Source organism: Dendropsophus ebraccatus, chromosome 8 (genome assembly GCF_027789765.1).
Source record: "Dendropsophus ebraccatus isolate aDenEbr1 chromosome 8, aDenEbr1.pat, whole genome shotgun sequence".
NCBI classification, from domain to species: Eukaryota; Metazoa; Chordata; class Amphibia; order Anura; family Hylidae; genus Dendropsophus; species Dendropsophus ebraccatus.
Genome location: NC_091461.1, coordinates 60115578 through 60140039, shown reverse-complemented (window position 1 = coordinate 60140039; position 24462 = coordinate 60115578). Strand labels below are relative to the sequence as shown.

The following is a 24462-nucleotide window of genomic DNA, read 5'->3' as shown; positions in this document are numbered from 1 at the left end:
TACACGAGGGAACCACAATAACATTAGGATATGGTCACACGCTTTACATTCGGAGTGGTTTCTGACATGGATTCTGCGCTGAAATACATGTCAAATACATCTGTGTAAAAACTGAAGACTGGTTTATTAAGTGCAGATTCCAACGCAGATCTGTAAATCCACATTGGGAAATAAGAAGACGACATAGGTCACGTCTTGACATGGATTCCACACAAAAACTGTATCATGTAGCCTGGGTGATGCTCCATAGGCAGAACAGCCACATGTGCAGCCTATTTGTTAAAAATCGAATCGAAATTGAATTGAAATATCTAATTTAAAAAAACTGAAACTACAATTATGGTTATTAAAATTCTCTATGAGATCACTGACAACCCTGTGTTCATGGACTCAGCGGCAGAAAAGATATATAACAAATGATAATTTAAATAAGGACCGAAAATAACTAATCTGAAATCTTTAAGAACAACAAAGGGTTAAAAAATAGAAGGGAGGAAGGCGGAATACAACCTTATAGGGAATGCACCATAAGAAAATGGCATGATACTTGAAAGGTGAAATATACCTTATTGATAATTTTGTCACAATGATTTCTACATGACAATAACCTCGGAGATGTGGCCCCGAGACTTTGACAGCAACACCGGAAAAATACTAAATAAGATTAAGGCAGGACGGGGGGCGTGGTTTCAGCATGGCCGAGTGAAGACGTGCTTCCTCTCAGCTCCGGGCGCTACTCACCAGTACCGGGACACTGACCACTCGCAGCTTGGCACAGGAATGCCCACTAGAACCAAGAGGACCCCCGCTACTCCGCTGGCGACCCACCGGGCGTCTATCGCCCGTTTTGTCCACGCGCTGTCTCCTTCTTCCCCGGCAGGCGCGAGCAGCTCCAAGATGGCCGCCGCAGCTACCACCAAGAAAGCGACTCAGAGGCCGAACTCGCCCTTCCCTGAGCTCAGTCAGTCCCATCCACCGATCCTGAGGGATGGCGGGACCTCCGGCTCACCCTCCCGGACAGACTCCGATACCCCGGTGGGGGACCCGCTAACGGCCGCGGCCCCGGAGTCTCTACTCTCAGAGGTAAAGGCCCTGCTACAGGCCCTTCCCACACGCACGGAGCTGACGGGGCAGCTCTCCCACATGGAGGAGCGCCATGGAAAAGACATGGCGGAGCTGAAGTCCGCGGTTGCCGCCATCACTACCTCCATCTCCTCCCTGGAATCCCGGCAATCCGAACTGGACAGAGCGGTAACTGCTGTGGCCCCCCGGGTGGATGCCCATGAGGCGGTCCTGCGTGATCTTATTACACACGTGGATGACTTGGAAAACCGGGGCCGCCGTAACAATGTTAAGATACGCGGCCTTCCTGAGGATATAGGGCCAGACCGATTGGTGGACACTGTACGCTGTATCTTTAACCAGTACTTGGGGGACCCAGAAGACACCCACGTGGAAATGGACAGAACGCACCGGGTGGCCGGACCCCGTACTCAAGACCGCAACCGTCCCCGGGACGTCCTGTGCCGGGTTCATTACTTTCGGCAAAAGGAGGCACTGTTGCAGCGCGCATGGGAGCTGGGCCCCCTGGACTACCACGGCGCTGAGGTCACTCTGCTGCCAGACCTATCCCGCCATACCCTGGCAATGAGGCGCCTCCTGCGCCCTCTCTTGGAAATGATTCGAGATGAAGGGGCCTCGTACCGTTGGGGATACCCCTTCCACCTTATCGTGCGGCGTGGAGGCACCTCTTGCATTGTACGCACCCCGGGAGACCTACCGGAAGTCTTCAAGCTCCTGGACATCCCTGCCCTGCCGATACCGGACTGGACTGCTCCCATTCTCCCCCTGCCCGCGGCCAGATCATCGCCCGACCGCCGGTCGCCCTCTACCGAACATCGACGATCCCGCTCCCCTCGTCGTGAGGACCCCCGTCCGTCACCTCTTCCACAACGCCTGCCGATGGTTAGGGGAAGACCGTCGGAGGACTGTGCAGGGCGCCGCTGAGAGTCCTGTTCCCGCATACTCGGCAAATCAGGCTCGACAGCGGGAGGTCCGTGACTTCCTTCTCATCGGGACTCCGGGACACGTGAGCCGCCTCCTATGGGGGCCAGATCGGATCGCATAGTGCTTATTGTGTTGCTATGTCTTGGTAACCCTTACTTTGGGACTGCTATAGGGCCTGTTGCCCCGTGAGATATGAGTGCCTCCACACCTCGCCTATTTGCTCACCTCCTCTCATGTTGGTCCCCCACCCTGGCTCTCCTACCCTACCCTCCCCCCTCCCTCCCTCCCTGGCCTTCCCTCCCTCCCTCCCTGGCCTTCCCTCCCTGGCCTTCCCTCGCCTTCCCTCCCTCCCTGGCCTTCCCTCGCCTTCCCTCACCTCCTCCCCTCCTCCCCTCCCCCTGTCTCCCCTCACTACTGAAGGACTTGCCTCCCCCCCCCCTTCGCTTTCCTACCCCATCCCCCCCCCTCATCTGCGAGTCACTACCCCTTCCCTTTCCCTCAAGGCTTCCCCCCTACGTGGTAATACGCAGGTACTGGGCAATACTTTGACATACCTACCAGGTGATGCTCCTACATTGTACCTGCGGCTGCACTGTGGTTCCTTCACTATGTTCTCTATACATGTGTGTGACTCTTCAGGATTTTGCTAGTGCTTCCTAGCGCTCGCTGTAACTTGAGTTACTGGTACGTCCCTGGGGGCAGCTACCCCTTTTGACTCTGGGGGTCCTCTTTGCCTACAGGTGGTCTGCATTACTGTCCCCTTCTTCCCTACCCGCCTTCCCTCCCCCCCCCTTTTTTCTCCTTTTTCTTTTTTTTTCCCCTTCCCCCTCCCCCCTTCGCCCCTACCCCCTCCCCACCCCCTCCCACCCCCTTCCCCACCCCTGCCCCTCCCTTCCCCTCCCCCCTCCCACCCCCTTCCCCCCCCTACCCCTCCCTTCCCCTCCCCCCTCCCCACCCCCTCCCACCCCCTTTCCCCCCCCCTACCCCTCCCTTCCCCTCCCCCCCCCTTCCCCCCCCTACCCCTCCCTTCCCCCCCTCCCCCTCCCCCTTCCATCTCTTTTCTCCTCTACCCTCCTCACCTCCCTCCCATCCACGCACCTGTGCAGACACTAGGCAAAACTCCGGACGGGCTGTCGGACGTCACTATCACGCCATATTCCAGTCCGTACAGTGGCTCTAACATTCTGCTCCATGCAACCGTGTTGGTATTCCTGAGATCTTGCCTATGTTTGTTTTGTTTTTTGTGTTTTTTCTCATGTTCTATTGCAACCTGTGTCTCTGTACGCCATTGCGTGGTACTGTTTAAATTGGGTTTTTCTTTGTGGTTCTTCCTACTTAACTATGGTTTGCTTATGTGGTACCGGTTGGGCCTTTGTGATGGGTCCTCCTCTCTCTACCCCCCTTTGTCCTCCCTGTTCTATCCTGGCACTCTTCCCCCTTTTTTACCCCTTGTTGGGAGTCTCTACCTCTTTCTTGGGGTCCTCCCCCGCTGGCATTACTTCTCCCTCCCTCCCTCCTGTCTCTTACCCCCCCCTTCTTTAGGGGGTCCCCTCCCCCCCCCTGGTGCCCTACACCCTACCCAACTTTCCTTGGTTTATTACCTGAGGGAATATGACCCCGTAGGTCCTGTCCCCTGTTCCTCCGTGCATAATGTGCCCGGATAGCTGAATTTACTGGTCCCTGTGTGTTCAAGCCGAGACCCTTGGTCTGCTATTCCACACTCCCCCGTGTGGCCTATCCCTCACAGGCTCTGGGCAGGCTGCATTAGTGGTCTCTGCCCATCCTAGTGTTTGGGTCTTTGTTACCCGACTCCCCCTCCTCCCTCTACCTGTCCCCTAGTGTCGGTGTCCCGGTCCCTCCCCTGGTGTGTGTGTGGGCGTGTGTGCGTGTGTGTCTGTCCCCCTCCCTGAGAGATGTCGTCTTCTGTTGGTGTGTATGCTGGTCGTCACTCCCCTCTCCCTTCGTGTGCCCCTCGGTGTTGTAGCTCCCCTCCCTTGCCCATACCCCCCCCCCTCTCTCCAGTTGTTACTGTTTCTCATTCCTCTCTACTTCTGAGCGCCAGCTCTTTTCCCTTTCAACAGGATGTGACACCCCTCATTTTCACAGATGGCCTCCCCGTTGTGGGAGATACTTGCTAAATCCCCAGTTGGTAATGTTGGGCCATGTTGGCTCTTTGTCCATGTTATATTTGTAGTTTGTGCACCCAAAGGTGCTTTGTTCTTCCTTGAATTTGTACAGCTAATGGCATACATGTATCTTTTTGTAAAACTTTTGAAAATGAATAAAATTTAGAATTTAAAAAAAAAAAGATTAAGGCAGGACAGCAGCATCTAAGAATTTGTACCCAAAAGTATGTTTTAAGACGCAGACTCATATAGCGTACAATGTTTTAGGATGATGTGCAGAATGGACCATATAGCTCAACAATTTTCTCTACAGATGCCAATGACCTCTCAGCACAGGAGACTACTACCATCTGAGTTCCACAAATCATACAGTGGCTATCCCATTAAACAAAGTCAGAACCTAACAATAAGGTAAGGTTCTTGGATAAACAAAGGCCAGATCCCTATATCTCACAAAAAGATCCTGTCAACCAAGTGAGCAAGTATAAAGCCCCTATTACACATGGAGATTAAGAGGAGCAAGCTAGCGACGACCTGTCAGGTCAGCGCTCGCTTGCTCCTTGCTTCCCCTGCTCGCTGCCGGTGCTAATGCACATTGCTATCGTTTCCAGGCTAATTGTTTGTGTTTCAGCCTGTTAAAAGACAACGATCAGCATGTAGGCTGATTGTTGTCTTCTATTACACATGGCAATTATCGGCTGAATACGGCGAATAATTGCTTCAAGTAATAGGGCCTTTACCTGGGGAATCCTTCATGAATGCACTAGGAACACATTGGTGTCTGTTTACTTTCAAGTCATTTCATTAGTTATCTCAAATCAGGAATCAGTTATTCCCAAAACTTTCCATAGAAAATATCCAATGATCACAGTTACTGATCCCACAACCATGTGAATATCAGGCCCAGACATCTTTGGACGCACCCATACCGTGTTGGTTTCTGCCACATATGCCCCTATTACTGTGCCTACTGTGCTGCCAATTCCCCCAAATACTAAACTTAAGATGGAACAATGCTTGAAGACATGGATTAAAATCACAGAATCATATCTGTTCCAGGCCCCCTCTCTCAAACTACTCTTCTCACATAAACTAGTGCTCATGGCCCACTCACTTTTAGGGTACAAACCCACTTGACGTATTTGCAGCGTGAATCAGTCTTAAAAATAAGCAGGCAAAACGCAGGTTGGCTTTATACGATTGTTCTGCGTTAAAATACGCAATTGTGTATTTTTGAAGCGTGAAGCTTGTTGTTAGCAAAGCATCAGTTGTTAACAACCTGTGCGAAAAACGCATGTAGCTTCACGCTTCAAAAATACGCAATTGCGTATTTTAACTCAGAACAATTGTATAAAGCCAACCTGCGTTTTGCCTGCTTATTTTTAAGACTGATTCACGCAGCAAATACGTCAAGTGGGTTTGTACCCTTATAGACTGCCGCTCATGTCCTACCCTATTTCATATAGGCTGCTGCTTTCTGTGCCCATCTCATACAGACTAAAATTCATGGCTTCTTCCACACACAGACTGCTACTCAGGAACTCCCCTCCTGAACTGCTGCTCATGGGCTTCCCTATCTTTAACAGCTACAACTAACTGATGTCAGCTACAAGCTGGCCTCGACTTTCAGATGGACAATGGAGGGTGGAGTTGGAGAATATTATGTAGCTTGAATAGGCTTGTGTCAGTCCACCAAGATGTGGCTCCCTATACTTGAAGGAATGATTTTCATTTTTTTATTTTTCCACTTACTTGGACTCCCAAAAAAGAATGTTCATATTTGTAGTTAGAGGGACTAATCAGGTTACAGGTAAACTAAAATGCAGAAAGTTCAAAGACTTTCAGACAGAGCTTTGTTTTCGGGAGTATAGAAGGATGTCTAGAAAACGTTGCTGCCCCTTATACTCCTTAAATACAACAAATCACTTGGCAGAAGACCCCAGAGTTTCTGCTGCTACATGGAGGGTTTTAGTGGGCAAAAGGTTCCACAGCTACAGGAAATCCATATGTTATAATCAGCCACCTCCTCCCAACTGTTTTTAAAAGAAAACTCTGTACCTGCATTTCTCCTTTAAATCTATATTGAAACTAGAATAGAATATTTCACTTTAAGAAACACTGTTTGTGTAGGACAAAGTATAGTATGGGAAGTTGCTTCACTTTCTGTTGGCAAGATACCTCAGCCATGTGATGCTTCTAACAATGGTTACTAGTCCTTAAAACTAGGTTGTAGTTTTAATATATGCCCAGGAATCTTCCATAAATGCTGCCCACACTGTGTGAGGGTGGCACGTATTCTTTATTTTAAAAAGAAATTTAAAAAGCAGCCTTACAACCTTGCTTTTTTTATATTGTGTTTCCAAGGCATTACATTATTAGGAATAGCTGTTCAGTATATTCTGAATATAGAAATATACACCTCAGCAAATTTGCATGTTTTCCTTTAAAGGAAGTATGCCATATGGTTGCACTGGCAGGTCTAAATGACATGTCATGCTAAAAAGAAAGCAATGCTAAATATTCACACTCGTGGTGAAACAGGTAACATAATTAACACAGAATGACAGTAGGTCCACGTTATTTAAAAAAAAAAAAAACAGCTTCCGCAGCCTAAAACAGTGCTTGGGATGTTAGCCTACAAATGGGTTTCATGCAATATAAATAAATACCAAAAAAAGGTCTTTAAAATCCTCTGGTACCAGAAAATTATACAGCTTTGTAATTTACTTCTATTTAAAAAGTCTTCCAGTACTTACCAGCTTCTGTATGCCCTGCAGGACACTGTGTATTCTTTGCTCTCTGCTGACCCCTCTACCTGTGACAGGAACTGTCCAGAGTAGGAGCGGTTGGGGATTTGTTACTGCTCTGGACAGTTCCTGAAATGGACAGAGGTGGCAGCAGAGAGTATTGTGTCAGACTGGAAAGAATAAACCACTCCCTGCAGTAAATACAGCCACTGATAAGTACTGGAAAGCTAGAGATTTTTAAATAGAAGTAAATTACAAATCTATATAACTTTCTGACACCAGTTGATCGGAAGAAAAAAATAATTTAGCTGAAGTTTCCCTTTAACTGGAAAAAAAAAAGAGGTAGCATTCTGGTAGATAGATACCTTATGCCTCCCATACAGGCCCCAGGACTTGACAGAGAACACTGTCCTGATGCTGTTCTCCACTGCTTTTTGCAACGTCAAAAAAAATTATTTTGGTGCTTGCCATGACTGCCATTCTGATCACTGGGGAGAGAACAAAGCAGCCACCAGCCATGCTGGGGGGGTGATAAAGGGACCTTTCCTCATGCAGAAATATCAACCTGGGAGAGCTATTCAGTTATAATCAACACACATCGCCGCCACTTTTTGGGGATTATAACCCTTACATAGAAGTTTTATAGAGTTCACTAAGCCAAAACGCAATGCTAATGTTAAAAAGTATACTGTACGTATATGTATTTCCCCTTCTGCGTATACACTGCAGGTATGAATGCTGACACTTTCACACTACTGCATGGTCACATAGTCACTGGAAACAAACAACCGTGACAAAAATTAACCTTAATTTTATAATATAACTCATATTTCTTTCCTGTAATGTCATACATATTCCCATCGCCCAATCTGTAGCAAGTAAAACTGATAGAAAAAAAAACTCTTTTTCATTGTGCAACTAATGAGGTTTATTTGTGGTATAAATAAAATGCTATGTGTGAATTCCCTTAAAAAGGACTCGCTTCAGGATTTTTTTCTAGAATAAGCCTTCAGTATTCCATCAGTGGGGGTCCTGCTCCTGAAACCTCTGCTACTGCACTTGTATGGAGCTACAGCATCTTCACATCCTACACGGCAGAGCTTTTTACAGTGAGTGGAACTCATACTATTCATTTCAATGGGATGACCTGTAATACCAGGTACAGCCGCTACCAAGTGTACAGGGCTGTGCCTGGTAAGAAATGTAGAAGCCGAAATCCTACCAACCAAATATGATTCTTTATGCAACAAACAATAGGATAGATATGACTGAATATCCAGATGATAATAAATAATTCTGTACCCTTCACAGACAATAAGTTTTGCGGTGCAGCGATCCGTTCAAAACCTTATTAAGTTTTAAGCAGGTTATGTACCTTTACGAAAACAGCAGAGATTGGTTTGGGCACTAGAGAAACACTTCTAAGATACATAGCAAGTAGCACTGAGCTGTCGTGCATTATAATTATCAAGCAGCGAGCACAGTCTACCAGATCTCCTGAATTTTTTATGGCAGAGATAAAAACCATTCCGGCTCCTCCAAAGTCAATGTATCCAGCTGAGATACCTAGTGGGTACTAGGATGAATCAGCCCAAGAGTGTAAAACATTGCAGGCTGGCACGCTGAACACAGAGAACAGATATGGCTGTATCCAAAGGCACATCTACTATTTATTTACTTGGCTCTTCCCTCCGAGTGGAAAAGATAACCCGGGTGCGAGGAGATTTTATCCTGATCTTTCGCCACATGTTGGGACGCAGATAAACAAGATCTGGACATATGCTCTTGATGTAAATTGATGCAGATGATTTTTTTTTCTGCTCTATGCTTTTTACAAAATTGATTCTGTCGTGCTCACTTTCTCCCATGTATCCATCTGCCATTTCCCCCCACAAAGCAGGATCAGGGACATATGGCTTCCTGCATAAATATCATTTGAAGCCGTTTCTTCTTAGTGCATTATTTTGCCTATCAAGTACAACACATTCTCTTCCAGCACTGAGAACAGAAGATGTATTAATGCATGTATTCCATTAGTGTGACATTACCGAGATGCTGCTCGATGATGGCTCCCTATCTACTGCCTGGGTAGTACTGAATGTGGCAGATGAAATGCTGAACTGAATTAGGCACAATACTACTTTTCCACTGCACGCTCAAGTACCTGAATGCAAATGATGAATGATCACAAAAGTGAACTTCTAGGAAACATTTTAACTTTTGCAATCATTTATAAATCTCACTGAAAAGGTCACAGGGACCGGACAGGATATATTTTCTGTATAAAAAAAAATCTATAAATCTAAAGAACACGTAATACAATTTCATATTAGATTATGCACAGGATCTGGATAATACTGGCGACTGTCCCATAGAAATCAGAGAGAAGCGCCATCATCAGGCCATAACTTGGTACTTAGTGCTAGGGACAGACTAATGGTATTCTCTTGCTGTAGCCTCTTTGGTAAGCTTCTGCATTGTAGAAATGTTTTCATCATAAATGCATAAAATGCAAAAATCCCAAAATGGAAGCAAGTTTGCCCATTATACTTGTAAATATTAAAGTAGTATATCAGCCCAGAAAAAAAGTAGAAAGCAACTTAACTAAGGAAGTTCGAAAAATACAAAAAAATACTGCCTGATCCCCTGCAACTGCTGATCTAAATGTTCCCAAGCCCTGCTGCTCATCACTACTTTTTGTATCCTGTGGTGCACTGACCCCACAGGATCTGTTTAGCCAATCACTGACTGAGGTGAGGCACTGCAGCAGACAGTGATTGGATGAGCAGACAGTTTCTGCAAGGGCAACATGTCACAGGAAACAGAAAGTAGGATAAAAAAAAGTTTAATAAACTGTAGGCAGTAGACAACTATAGACAAACACTACCCAGCAAATATGGATGCTATGGAAAGGGGTCACCTTGGACCCTCTATCTATAAGCACAGCAGCTAATAAACCCTCCATGGAGAGGACCCTCTATCTCCATAGAGGGGACAGCTGCTAATAACATTGGCTCTCGCTTAGTTCAATGTTCACAAATAATAATACATTTTCCCTGTAATAACCATTGTAGGTAAAATGCATAGGCTAGGCTGTAACACAACATAAATTCCAAAAAATACTTGCATTACAAAACCCCAGCCCTCTGTTTTTTTATATTTTTTTTTGTTCTTACTAAAGGTATGTTAGAAGAAACTGGGCAAACCAGTGCCCTTTTCTTACCTGTTAAGAGCCCTGTCAGCCAACTACTGTACACTAACCATGTTTAGAGAAAACACTGCAAGAAACGGTGAGTAACCGAGTGCCATGGTCAATCTGTCCTCAGTGCAGTAATGCAGGCAAGGAGAAACAGGGTCCAGACGATCATAGTTATAACCTATCCTGTTGATAGCGATAACATGCAGGCTACATGCAGCTACCACAGGAGTGACCTTAGCTACGGCCTACTGTTATACAGTCATCTCATTAATAGTATTATTTGCAGTAAGCTACACAGCATCTTCTAGCTGAGGCTGCAGACAGACAGCAGGTTATTACTTCATACTAATTCACTAAAGGTAATGTGGAGCTCTGTGTCAGAAGCAGCACAGAACTATGGACCTGAAAGCAATGATAAAAGACCAAAAATTCACTTTAAGTTTACAAGCAATAGATCTGCTCTCCTACCTTGGAGCACTTTGACAAGACCTCTTCTTTGAACTGCGAGAACCTATCCTGAATCTCTGGCTGGTTTAGTGCAAATGACAAGAAGTGGGTGAATGGTTGCTTCTTCCTAGAAGTCTCTGCCAACAGTTCAATGCGAGTCCTCGCCGAAATAACTCCATTACGATTATGTCCTGTAATTACTGGGGGGAAAAAAATTCATCTCAAAAGAAGCAGTATACAGTATATTTTATAACATGTGAATAAAGGAGAACTACAGGTAAAAGTATTCTTTTAAGTGCTGGGGCGGATAAAAGTAATAATGTGCTCTTACCTCCCCCTGCTTCAGTGCTGGTGGCCACATACTGCTGCTCCGGTCTCAGGGTCCCTGACATTTCCTGGTCTGAGCCAGGATCTGGGTTGTGACGTATGCGGTCAACACAGCCTGTCAGCGACCACAGCAGGGTTTCAACTCAGCCGCTGACAAGCTGAGTGGACCACACGAATCAGGAACCGGGTCCTGGCTCAGACCAGGAAGCGGCCGGAGAGCCAGGGACCGGACTTCTCCTTTAATCTTTATTACCCTGGGATCATTGGGACATGGGCATTTCAAGCATACGCAGGCAGATACACTAGAGACACTTCATAGACAGACAGTGCTTTCAAACAGGAGTTTGGCCAGAGGAATGCCACGAGAACATGGGCAGAACATACAGAAATCCATATATATTTTGTGCTGACATGGTCTCACACAATGCTTTTTATCAGGAACCTTGTGCACTAAGATCTAACAGCTTTAGGGCACGGACTTAATTCAGTTTACACACAGTACAATTTCAGTACAAAACATTACCTACTGTATCTATGATCATTCCAGTGTTTGAAGTTCATCAAGGCAATCCAGTCAATGAGATCTTCTTAAAGTGAAGCATGAGATCTTTCGGCTGCTTTTGATTTTCACAGCGAAAGAGCTCAATATGTAAGATACTTAAAGAGAAACTGACAACACAAATATGAATATATATATATGAATATATATACATATGAATATATCCATGCTGCCAGTTTCCAGTTGCCTATTACATGAGCATTGTGTAGATACCTTTCTCTTCCTTGTGTTACGGCATGTTGGTAAAAAAAAAAATCTTTTTTCAACCTGATAGTTTATAGAGGCAGGTCTGTGACACTGTCTGCACCTGCCCCGCTCTCAGGCTTTGTCTCCAGGCCACCCCCATCTCCTCTGTGAATGATTGACAGCTGGAAATTCTGCCCAGCCCAAGATGAGCCAGCCATTTTCGGAAGAGATGGGGATAACCGGCACTAATGGGCAATTGGGTCCATTTACACAGAAAGATTATCTGCCAAAGATTTGAAGCCAAAGCCAGAAACAGACTATAAACAGGGATCAGGTCATAAAGGAAAGCCTGAGATTTCTCCTCTTTTCAAATCCATTCCTGGCTTTGACTTCAAATCTTTGGCAGATAATCTGTCAGATAATCTTTCTGTGTAAATGGACCCTTATTCCAACCAATACGTCGTTTGACTGAGTGGTGGGAATATGTGAATGTTGCGCTCACGCTCCAGCATCACGGGACATTGGCTGTTAGTATGGCCACCGGGCTCCTGCTGAAACTACCCAGAGCAGAGAATTCTCAGAGTAGTTTAATCCATTACATGCTACTGTCAAATCACGACAGTGGCATGTTATGGGTTGCGATGGTGTGTAGAATAATACCCAATCAGAAGTCCAGCAACGAGGTCTGGCTTCTGATTTGTCTCCATAGCAAATTCTTACATAAAACGTAAAAAGAAAAAAACTATACATGTTTGGTATTGCCACACCCATAAAGACCCAAGCCATAAAACTATACTCTTACACTTAGCTATACCCACTGCTGCTATAATGTGCCCGCACTTAAACTGCCATTCACACTGCTGTATAGAAAAGTTTATGTCATTGTCCCCCTGCACAGCTCTGTGATTCTCACTTCCTGATTGGTCCATGTTGAACACACCCCCTTCCCCATTGCTGTCATGTGACCACACAGACCTCTGACAGCAGCCCTGCTTCCTATTCTAGCCTGTTGTACTCCCCTACTGCATTATGGGGATCTGTAGTTCCATCCTGTATCTACAAACTGCTGCTGTTTGTTCCGGTTTATGCACTTACTGTACATTATACTCCAAATGCTAATTGCTATACTGTACAGTGACTTATATTCAGGACATATTCACATATTCAGCTTTTTCTAAATGTTTGTTTGATTTGTTTTACATTTTATTCAGTCCAAAAAATAATTATTTTTGGGGTGGGGGACCATGTTTCTGCATTTCAATGATTTCTTATGGAAAAATTTGCTTTGGTTTAAGAGTAATTTGAATTACAAGCACAATCCTGGAACGAATTATGCTCGTAATCCAAGGCACCACTTAAATTTTAGGGTCCATTTACACAGAAAGATTATCTGACAGATTATCTGCCAAAAATTTGAAGCCAAAGCAAGGAATGGATTTGAAAAGAGGAGAAATCCCAGGCTTTCTTTATGACCTGATCTGTTTATAGTCTGTTTCTGGCTTTGGCTTCAAATCTTTGGCAGATAATCTTTCTGTGTAAAAGGACCCTTAAATGTACATTTATTAACCCCTTCAAGACTAAGCCTATTTGGGCCTTAATGACCAGGCTCATTTTTCAAAATCTGATCTGTCTCACTTTATGCGCTTATAGCTCAGTGATGCATTAACGTGTGCTAGCGATTCTGATATTGTTTTTTCGTAATATATGGTACTTTATGGTAGTGGCAAAATTTGGTCACTGTCTTGAGTGTTTTTTGTGAAAAACATCAAAATGTCATGAAAAATGTGCTCTTTACAAACTTTGAAATTCTTTGCTTCTAAAAACAGAAAGTCGTATCACATGAATTAGTTACTAAGTCATTTTTTTAATATGTCCTCTTTATTCTGATTTCATTTCATAAACATATTTTACTTTTTTAGGGCTTAGAAATGTATCAGCAAATTATCAAATTTTTATGAAATTTCCAAAACAGTTTTTTTTTTTTTTTTAGAACCAGTTCTTTTTTTACGTGGATTTGGGAGGCTTGTATACTGGAAACCCCTATAAGTGGCCCCATTTTAGAAACTACACACCCTAAAGAATTAATCTAGGGGTATAATGAGCATTTTGACCCTACAGGGGCTGGAGGAAAGTATTCACAATTAGGCTGTAAAAAAATGGAAAATAGAAATTTTCCAATAACATATTTGTTTACATTAAATTATCTCATTTTCACAAGCAACATGAGAGAAAACGCACCCAAAATCTGTAACGCAGGTTCTCCTGAGTAGAACGGTACCCCATACGTGGGCATAAACCCCTGTATGGGCACACAGCCGGGCTCAGAAGGGAAGGAGCGCCAATTAGCATTTTCAGGGCAGATTTTTCTGAAGACGTTTCTGAGTGCCAGGTGCGTTTGCAGTGCCCCTGTAGTGCCAACAGAATAGAATCCCCGCCCAAAAGTCATCCCATTTTGGAAAGTATACCCCTCAAAGAATTCATCTTGGGGTGTGGTGAGAATTTTGACCGCACAGGCATTAGAGGAAAGTATTCAAAATTAGACAGTAAGAATGAAAAAAATTTATTTTTCCAATAAAATGTTCGTTTAGTTTGAAATTTCTCAATTTAATTAGGAACAGGGGAGAAGACGCACCCCAAAGTTTGTTACGCAGGTTCTCCTGAGTACAACGGTACCCCATATACAGGCATAAACCACTTAATGGGCACACAGCAGGGCTCAGAAGGGAAGGAGTGTAATTTTGCTGGAGCAAAACCATAGCTAGTATCGGTTATTAGAATAGCAAAGTTGCTAAAAAAAAATAATTTGAGATTACAGGTAATCTGGAGGTCGTTACTGGCAATCTGGGGATGTTTACTGGCTATCTGGGGGTGGTTATGGGCAATCTGGGGGTTATGGGCGGTCTGTGGCAATCTGGTGTGGTTACGGGTAATCTGGTGTGGTTACAGGTAGCCCGGGGTGGTAACAGGTAGCCCGGGGTGGTAACAGGTAATGCGGGCTGGTTACAGGTAAACCGAGGTGGTTACAGGTAATGCGGGGTGGTTACAGGTAATCTGGGGTGGCTAAAGGTAATGCGGGGTGGCTAAAGGTAATGCGGGGTGGCTACAGGTACTGCGGGGTGGCTACAGGTAATCCGAGGTGGTTACAGGTAATGCAGGGTGGTTACCGGTAATGCGCGGTATATACCGCTGATTGCTTATACCAGGACCACACGGGGTGGATTTAGTTTTATAGATTGGTATAGCCACGTCCATAACAACCCAAACATGCATGGGTTTTGTGGTTTTGATCTGTTTTATGTAACGGTTTATAGTGTATAGGGAATCTAATGCATTTTTATTATTGGGGGGGGTGTTTTGGTGCACTTTTTTTTTACTTTTACACTAGCGTACATTACTGTACACTAGTGTAATACTGTAAAGTGATCTTTGAGCACTGGTACAATACATTGTACGACTACTGTAGTGCAGTGTATTGTATTATGCATCATGCTGACATGCTGACAATCTGCATTGCCATGCCTGTCAGCATCATAGCATACCCATGGTAATCCTGGGGCGGTCTTCAATAGGCCCCTGGGATTATCATGGAGACCATCGATGGAGCGGACGACGACGCAGGACCTCCGATCACCTGAGTATACCCGCAGCAGCCACCGGAACCCATTACATGCCGCTGTCATGATATGACAGCGGCATTCAATAAGTTAGACTTCCCGAAGCTGAAGATCCTCCACACCGCGTAGTTTCAGGGGGAGATCAGCTGTCACACTGACAGCTAATTCCCCGCTCTGCTGCCGCAAGGGGGCGGCAGAGCATTCCGATACATCCGCCAGTAAAAGGCATACGTAATGAAATAAAGCCCATTAGTGACCACCGTGAAAATACGTATTAGCGGTCACTAAGGGGTTCATGTGATATTTGTATTGCCAGCGCCATTACACATGAGCCGATACTAAATATGTGTACTTTTATTTTTTTTCACATTTATTATTGTATTGGGGGCTATGGGGCTTATATGTAAATTTTATTATAAATCTATTTTGTGTGTGTGGGTATGTTTCTTTTTTCAACACTGTATGTTTTAGTCCCGCCATGGGGACCTTACTGTAAAATTGCCTGATTACAGGCATAGTGCATTGCAGTGCTCATCAGCACTGCAATGCACTATGCCTGTAAAAGGCGAAGCTGATCAGACTCAGCCTTAGGCTGAGCCTGACCAGCTTCCGTAGCTCGGACATCAGGAGGCTTCGGGGAAGCCTCCTGATGTCACAGCTCCATCGGGACTGTGCGACCTCACCGCACAGCCCCGATGGAAGAGGAAGGGAGGATTCTCCCTTCCTCTAGCACTATAGGTGCTGCGATTGCACAGATTGCAGCACCTATAGGGTTAACTGCCGAGATACGGGCACGGTCCTGCGCCCCTGTCAACCTGAGGACGTTCCGGCACGTCCATCTGCCAGGAACGGTGAACAGATTTGGTACGTCCTTATGTGGGAAGGGGTTAAAGGGGTAGAGCATAGTAATGTTCAGCCAATCGCAGCTGAGCAGCTGATGATGCGGCTGAGGGGGGCCGGCATGAGGGACGGCTGGAGCAATTGAGTACGTATATTGCACCACACTCCCGGTGCACACTTTGTAATGTGTGGAATTTAGTAAATAAATGTTAAACGCCACACTACCTCTTTAAGGAGAGGGACGAGATGAAGTCTGTCAGCTCTTTATGCCACGCTTTGTTCCCAGATAACTTCTAGGCCAGACACAGCTAAAATAAAACTTGTTGAGGTGCAGGCTGGCAGGAAACTATATTTCCTATCCCACACTTCATCCTCCCATTGCTCAGCTGTGTCCTGCACGAGCAAAACAAAGCGATGATTAGTATGTGCTTAAAGGGGTTATCCAGGATAAGTAAGGACACAGCTAATTTCTTGGACACTGCCCCTGTCCTTAGGTTGTGTGTGGTATTACAATGGAACTGAACTGCAAAACCACACCTGAACTGAGAACAAGAGTGGTGCTGTATCTGGAAGAAAGCTAATGATTTTTTTTGTAAATGTACTGTATATCCTACCATTCCCAGAGTACCCCTTTAATCTCACTTTTATGACTGCACTTGTCCACCAACAAGTCAAACAACAAGAGACAACATACTAACAAGCCCAATAACCAACAACAGTACAAAGCAACCAAAAGGGTTAAGTCAAAGAACACAAAACATCTATTGTTAATCTGTTCATTTAAATAGGTATGCAAATCATACAATGAAATGTAATTAATGTCTAATTAAGCAGAGAGGGTATGACAGCAGCACTGGGAACATAATTATACTTTTACTGCCGACAGCAGACATTTCGTTTCTTTGTAAAACAATGGAGTAATTTTTTTTCTTAAATAAGTGTTCATTATAAGTGGACAATGTTACGCTACCTTTATAAAACAGGATTAAAACAAATCCGTGGAAACTTTCTACCATTCTGATGTTCCATGCTGAACGGCAATTGCTGAAACAATAAAATCCCCTGAATCATTTATTACAGACAATGGTGGAAGGGAGATTGGCTCCTAATTGAATCATTTTTTTCCCCTGTGATTAAATATGCAACATTTTAGCTTGCGTCTTACATTTTTACAGCTTAATCTAAATTTAAACAATTTCTTCCAGCTCAAGAGATGCAACCAGTCACATAAGATATTACTAGTCGTACATTTAAAAGTTATTGTAATTGCTTTTTATGTAACAGACTGCGATTTGGATCATCACAAGGAGACCTGTCACAAACAGAATAATGTATATACCAGCCTGACAGTGTTAAAGGGGTTTTCTAGAGCTTTTATAATAATGGCCAAATCTAAGGGTCCTATTCCATGGAGCAATAATCATCTAAATCAGCCAATTATCGCTCCATGGAATAGAGACAACGATAACAGCAATGATCGTGTCATCGGCTGATCATTTATTTAGGTTAAAACCTAAAATCATCGGGTACCGACCCCGCATTGCTGCGTGGAATAGCGATGCACGGTGGACGACAGACGATTTCACAAGCACCACGCTTTACCTAAGCATGTTGCAGGTCTTCTCCAGTGCTCCTTCTTCCTCCCGCTCCTGCTCGCAGCAGCAGCTGACCAGGACCGCCGCAGCCAGTGATTGGCTGAGCGATCTGTCAGCTCAGATAGGCTGCACCAAAGCTGCTGCTGCGCGCGGGAGCGGAAGGAAGAAGGAGCGCAGGAGAAGCCCTGCAACATGTTTAGGTAAAGTATGGTGTTTAACCCCTTAAGGACAGAGCCAATTTCGATTTTTGCGTTTTCGTTTTTTCCTCCTTGTGCATCAAAGGCCATAGCACTTGCATTTTTCCACCTAGAAACCCACATGAGCCCTTATTTTTTGCATCACTAATTGTACTTTGCAATGACAGGCTGAATTTTTGCATAAAGTATACTGCGAAACCAGAAAAAAATTCAAAGTGTGGTGAAATTGAAAAAAAAAACGCATTTTGTTTATTTGGGGGAAATGTGTTTTTACGCCATACGCCCTGGGGTAAAATTGACTTGTTATGCACGTTCCTCAAGACGTTACGATTAAAACGATATATAACATGTATAACTTTCATTGTATCTGATGGCCTATAAAAAATTCAAACCATTGTCAACAAATATATGTCACTTAAAACCGCTCCATTCCCAGGCTTATAGCGCTTTTATCCTTTGGTCTATGGGGCTGTGTCAGGTGTCATTTTTTGCGCCATGATGTGTTCTTTCTATCGGTACCTTGATTGCGCATATACGACTTTTTGATCGCTTTTTATAAAAATTTTTCTGGATTTGATGCGACCAAAAATGCGCAATTTTGCACTTTGGGATTTTTTTGCGCTGACGCCGTTTACCGTACGAGATCAGGAATGTGATTAATTAATAGTTCGGGCGATTACGCACGCGGCGATAGCAAACATGTTTGTTTATTTATTTATTTGTTTACTTTTATTTATAACCTGGGAAAAGGGGGGTGATTCAGACTTTTATTAGGGGAGGGGGCTTTTTATTGACAACAACACTATATTTTTTTTTTTTACACATATACTAGAAGCCCCCCTAGGGGACTTCTAGTATATACACTTTGATCTCTCATTGAGATCTCTGCAGCATAGATATGCTGCAGAGATCCATGAGATAGGCCATCTTGGAGCGGTCCCCGGCCGGCTTCAGAAATGGAGATCGCTCCTCCGTGATAACATCCCGGAGGAGCGATCTCCGCCACTAGACACCAGGGAGACGCTGGATCCGGTAATCGGATGCAGCTGTCATGTTTGACAGCTGCATCTGATTACTGTATTAGCGGGCACGGCGATCGGACCGTGCCCGCTAATACCTACGGTCCCGGGCTACAAGCGGCACCCGGGGCCGCCGCGGTTCAGAGCGGGGTCGCCGTGCGGCCCCGCTCTGAACGCCCTTACCGGCAATAGGGCGTACCTATACGCCCTTTGTCGTTAAGGGGTTAAAGGGAACCAATCAGCCCGTTTGGGCTGATATGGTTCCCTTGAGCATTGTATAAAGCACCTGGAGCGGCCCCGGCATGTACCGGCCGCGGCCGCAGCAGGTGCTTTATAACGGAGAAAATGACTTTTATTAGTAGTCATGGTGGGCGGCTCCCCGCTCGTATCTAGTCACTGGGCTCTGCCTGTCAGAGCGCTCAGAGGGGATGATTGACAGGCACAGAGGTCCGTTACTGGCGGAATAAAGCACCTGCTGCGGCCGCGGCCGGTACGTGCAGGGGCCGCTCAAGGTGCTTTATACAATGCTCAAGGGAACCATATCAGCCCAAACTGGGCTGACTGGTTCCCTTTAAACAAGATCTGCAAGGACATCAGTAACGCTGTCCCTGCAGCCCTTGCTAAACGATTATCGGACCGTGAAATAGGCCCAGTAAACAAGCGTCGATCTAGCAGTTCGGCGCTCATTTACATTATTGATCGGGTCCCCATCGGCCCGTGGAATAGAACCCTAAGGCTAGGGCATTCATGCCCAATCAGTGGGGGTCTCTTTGTATCTCTGCTGATTAGCTGATTGAAGGGACCATAACACTCAAGTTCTGGCACAGCTTTGTACAATCATTAGTGGCAGAATACGGTATGAGGGCTTGTCTTATTGAAGTGAATAGGGTGAGGTATAATACCCAGGTACAGCCCCAACATAATTTTTGTCTACAGCTAATATGTAAATCTTTGTGTCTCCAGGGTAACAGACAACAAAAAATCCTAGTGTAGTCTGATCTTGCAGTCATACTCTATAATATCTTAACGTTTAGGTTAGACGAATCTAACCTGCTAATATGTCCCCACTGCACAGGAGATGCCGAGGAGGATGTTATGTCTCTTACCTTCCTCCTTGGCACCATTCTGGTGCGGTTAATCTTCTGCTCCACGGTCCGGTGAGACCGTTAGGAGTAATGGGGCACCCGTTAGGAGCACTGCTACCTGCACCTATATTTCCGTTTCTAATAATAATCAATAGAGCGGGACAGTCGGACGGGCCGGATCGGCGCTTTGGGGGCGGACAGTGCTCCTAACGGGTGGCCCAGTGCTCCTAACGGTCTCACCGGACCATGAAGCAAATGTCTAACTGCACCGGAACGGCGTCAAGGAGCAGGAAAAGACGCATAATTTCTTCCTCTGTGTCTTCTATGCAATGGGGATATACAGTATCAGCAGGTTAGATAACCTGCTGATAGTTCCCCTTTAATCTGAGAAATGTTAATAGAAGTAAAGGACACATGAAAGGAAGTTTGTTTGTAGTCTGCTGCCTTGAGTTGAGCTGTAGACGAAATTAGATATTTTTAATTAAACCTCTTTGAATAGGTGCTTGATATTTTTTTAGAGCACATGAAATTAGAAAATGGTTCTGAGTAGGCTACACATAGGGAGGAGTCTCTCAATGCTCTCACCAGAAAACTAGTGTAAAAAATAAATTAGTTGCATCGCTGTCAATTTTTGTGCAGTTTCCTCAAATGTTCATGCAAAATCTGTCGCTCCGATGCGTAACATAAGCTGCAAAAGCCTAGCTAATGGTGGGTATCCACAGAGTTATCTGACAGATTTTTGAAGCCAAAGCCAGGAATGGATTTGAAAAGAGAAGAAATCTTAGTCTTTCCTTTATGACCTATTCGGCTGGGTTCACACTACTGTAATGGCCCAGAAAGGTATTTATTGTCAGGGGTCTGGAAATGTATTGTTGCTATTGGCAACCTTAGACAGTCTGTATTGGTACCTATGTATTTGCTGCTTTTTCCTAACTCTCGTATGGAGATAGTGTTTTCTGTCATATATTTATTCAATATGTTGTTATGTATTAATTGCTAATAATACAAGTGTTGAGCTTGATCAGTGCTCTTCCCCTGCAACCTATGTCGCTCTAGTGATTGGCCAGGGGAAAGCTAGCTCCGCCCACCTTTTAACCAGAAGGGCTGTGCGGTCTCCTCAGTGACAGTTGGTAGTCTGGCATTGCCAGAGTTACATCTAACCTCCCTACGTCACCTCAGTAATCCTGTCACACTCCATCCTCAGCCCCCTAACCTGTTTCCAGTCAGCCATAAGGAGTAATATGTGTCTTCAAAGTCTCAGCAGGACATTCTCTGTATTTATTAGTGCCTGCTGTCGGATTGGTGAAGTGATAGAGGGTCTCCCATTCACCATCCACATCTTCCTGGCTTCCAAGTCAGTGTGTCCATGCATCTTCCTCCTACATGATAGTGAGCGTCGACAGCGTCAAGTCTCTTCAGTAACTTCAAGTACCTATTCACACGTATCCTTATAAAGGCGGAAAGCTATAAAGTCTCTGGAACAGGTCTGTCTCTTTGAAATCCTATTTATCCACCAAGTCTAAGCTATAGTAACCAAGGTAACCCTCCCCCTGAAGCAAAGGACTCTGATCAAGCCAACAGTTTGCTATCATCAGATGCCCCTGTATTGTATTGTATATAGTTATCCTTCAAGTAAAGTCTTGATATACTTTCACCGCTATTGTGTGAAGACTTTTATTAAAAAATTATATGTCCCTGCGTGTATGCTGAAGAAGACAAGGGCCCCAGCACCCTCGGACCCCACCGTGACAGGAAGGTTTCAGAAGGTGAGACCTAAGGTTGCACTACACCACCCAGCAACACAACCCCTCAGCATATCACCGCACAACACCAAAGGGACATTGTACTTCGTTTTTGCAATCCGTTTTTTTTGCAATTGTGTGCATCCGTTTTTATCCGCTTTTCCATTAACTTCCATTGTAAAAAAAAAAAATGGATCCCTTTTTTTAAACATACACAAAAACGTAGTCAACCTTATTTTTGTGTCCGTCTTGATTCGTTGTTTTTTTTTTTACAATGGAAGTCAATGGAAAAATGGATTAAATCGGATGAAAACAATTGCATCAGGTTTTTTTATCCATTTTTTTGCAAAAAGCGGATGAAAAAACGGGTTGCAAAAACGCAGTGTGAACCCAGCCTTCCCTGTTAGTCTGTTCCTGGTTTTGGCTTAAAAAATCTGCCAGATAAATCTCTCCATGTAAACGCACCGTAAGTTAGACTTTATTTCTAAACCGAGTGGGTGTTAACACGCATGCAGAAGGGCATAAGGAGAGGAGGGGCGAATGTTGCTGGGCTTCTGCCACCAGGGGAATGCCCCATGAGCTTTATCTAAGAAAAGTGGTACATTTTTTAACAAATAGGCAATTACTTTATTTTACACAAAAACCATTGATAGTCTTTAAAAAGTAATGAAATCTGAAGGTTACCATCCATAAATAAGGATTTATCTTTTGTCTGCATATAGCAGCTGTGGTACATATAAATATTATTTAAGATTTAATATCATAGTAAATGATGTTGTGTAAGTTCATTAAAATTGTAAATCTAAAGCACGTAAACAAATTAAGATTAACACCAGCCATAAAGAGAGAGCTGAACACACAGTGACTGAACAGTGACTTATTTATTGTATTAGGTCACCACCTGCTGGTCACAGAGCAAAATGCAATGTAATGCTCAGACTTTACTTGTGTTAGGGCTCGCTCAAACCTCTGTATAAACTGCAAATTAGAGATCGATGAGACTGCAGTTTGATAAAACTGGATATACCATCATTTTTGGCATGGGAAAATTTTGTTAATAAAATACATAAGGGTTTATTATCACAGGAAAAAGAAGGGCTGTTTAACCTAGAATAGAATCTGTAAGCAGTGGAATAAGGATATAATGCCTGGCTGATAGGAGATGTAACACTGGAGCAGGGGCGTTGCTAGGGTCCTAAAACATCCGGGGCCCGGGCCCTCTGAGTTTCTCTCCCCCATTTCTCTCCCCTGTTTCTCTCCCCCATGCTTTTCTCCCCTGTTTCTCTCCCCCATGCTTTTCTCCCCTGTTTCTCTCCTCCATGCTTTTCTCCCCTGTTTCTCTCCCCCATGCTTTTCTCCACTCTTTCTCTCCCCCATGCTTTTCTCCCCTCTTTCTCTCCCCCATGCTTTTCTCCCCTCTTTCTCTCCCCTGTTTCTCTCCCCCATGCTTTTCTCCCCTCTTTCTCTCCCCCATGCTTTCTCCCCTGTTTCTCTCCCACATGCTTTCTCCCCTGTTTCTCTCCTCTGTTACTTTCTCCCCTGTTTCTCTCCCCCATGCTTTCTCCCCTGTTTCTCTCCTCTGTTACTTTCTCCCCTGTTTCTCTCCCACATGCTTTCTCCCCTGTTTCTCTCCTCTGTTACTTTCTCCCCTGTTTCTCTCCCCCATGCTTTTCTCCCCTGTTTCTCTCCCCCATGCTTTTCTCACGTTTCTCTCCCCCATTTTTCTCTCCCCCATGCTTTTCTCCCCTGTTTCTCTCCCCCATGCTTTTCTCCCCCATTTTTCTCTTCCCCATGCTTTTCTCCCCTGTTTCTCTCCCCCATGCTTTCTCCCCTGTTTCTCTCCTCCATGCTTTTCTCCCCTGTTTCTCTCCCCCATGCTTTCTCCCCTGTTTCTCTCCCCCATGCTTTCTCCCCTCTTTCTCTCCTCCATGCTTTTCTCCCCTCTTTCTCTCCCCCATGCTTTCTCCCCTGTTTCTGTCCCCCTTGCTTTTCTCCCCTGTTTCTCTCCCCATGGTTATCTCTTTTGTTTCTCTCCTCCATTTCTCTCCTCTGTTACTTTCTCCCCTCTTTCTCTCCCCCATGCTTTTCTCCCGTTTCTCTCCCCCATGCTTTTATCCCGTTTCTCTCCCCTCTTTCTCTCCCCCATGCTTTTCTCCCCTCTTTCTCTCCCCCATGCTTTCTCCCCTGTTACTCTCCTCTGTTACTTTCTCCCCTCTTTCTCTCCCCCATGCTTTTCTCCCCTCTTTCTCTCCCCCATGCTTTTCTCCCCTCTTTCTCTCCCCCATGCTTTCTCCCCTGTTTCTCTCCTCTGTTACTTTCTCCCCTGTTTCTCTCCTCCATGCTTTTCTCCCCTGTTTCTCTCCCCCATGCTTTCTCCCCTGTTTCTCTCCCCCATGCTTTTCTCCCCTCTTTCTCTCCCCCATGCTTTCTCCCCTGTTTCTCTCCTCTGTTACTTTCTCCCCTGTTTCTCTCCTCTGTTACTTTCTCCCCTGTTTCTCTCCTCCATGCTTTTCTCCCTTGTTTCTCTCCCCCATGCTTTCTCCCCTCTTTCTCTCCCCCATGCTTTTCTCCCCTCTTTCTCTCCCCCATGCTTTTCTCCCCTCTTTCTCTCCCCCATGCTTTTCTCCCCTCTTTCTCTCCCCCATGCTTTTCTCCCCTCTTTCTCTCCCCCATGCTTTTCTCCCCTCTTTCTCTCCCCCATGCTTTTCTCCCCTCTTTCTCTCCCCCATGCTTTCTCCCCTCTTTCTCTCCCCCATGCTTTTCTCCCCTCTT

At 45.0% G+C, this 24462-nt stretch overlaps 1 protein-coding gene across 2 annotated transcripts in view; it reads right to left on the bottom strand.

The window, feature by feature from the left end:
- ASCC1 (activating signal cointegrator 1 complex subunit 1) overlaps positions 1-24462 on the bottom strand; it is a 185569-nt gene that overhangs the window by 133085 nt on the left and 28022 nt on the right. For both annotated transcript variants that reach the window (XR_011364260.1, XM_069980538.1), the window contains exon 5: positions 10548-10726. Coding sequence is in view for 1 of the 2 variants with exons in the window: in XM_069980538.1 (XP_069836639.1) it covers positions 10548-10726 (179 nt within the window). In the remaining variant the exon portion in view is untranslated. The remainder of the gene's footprint in view (positions 1-10547; positions 10727-24462) is intronic.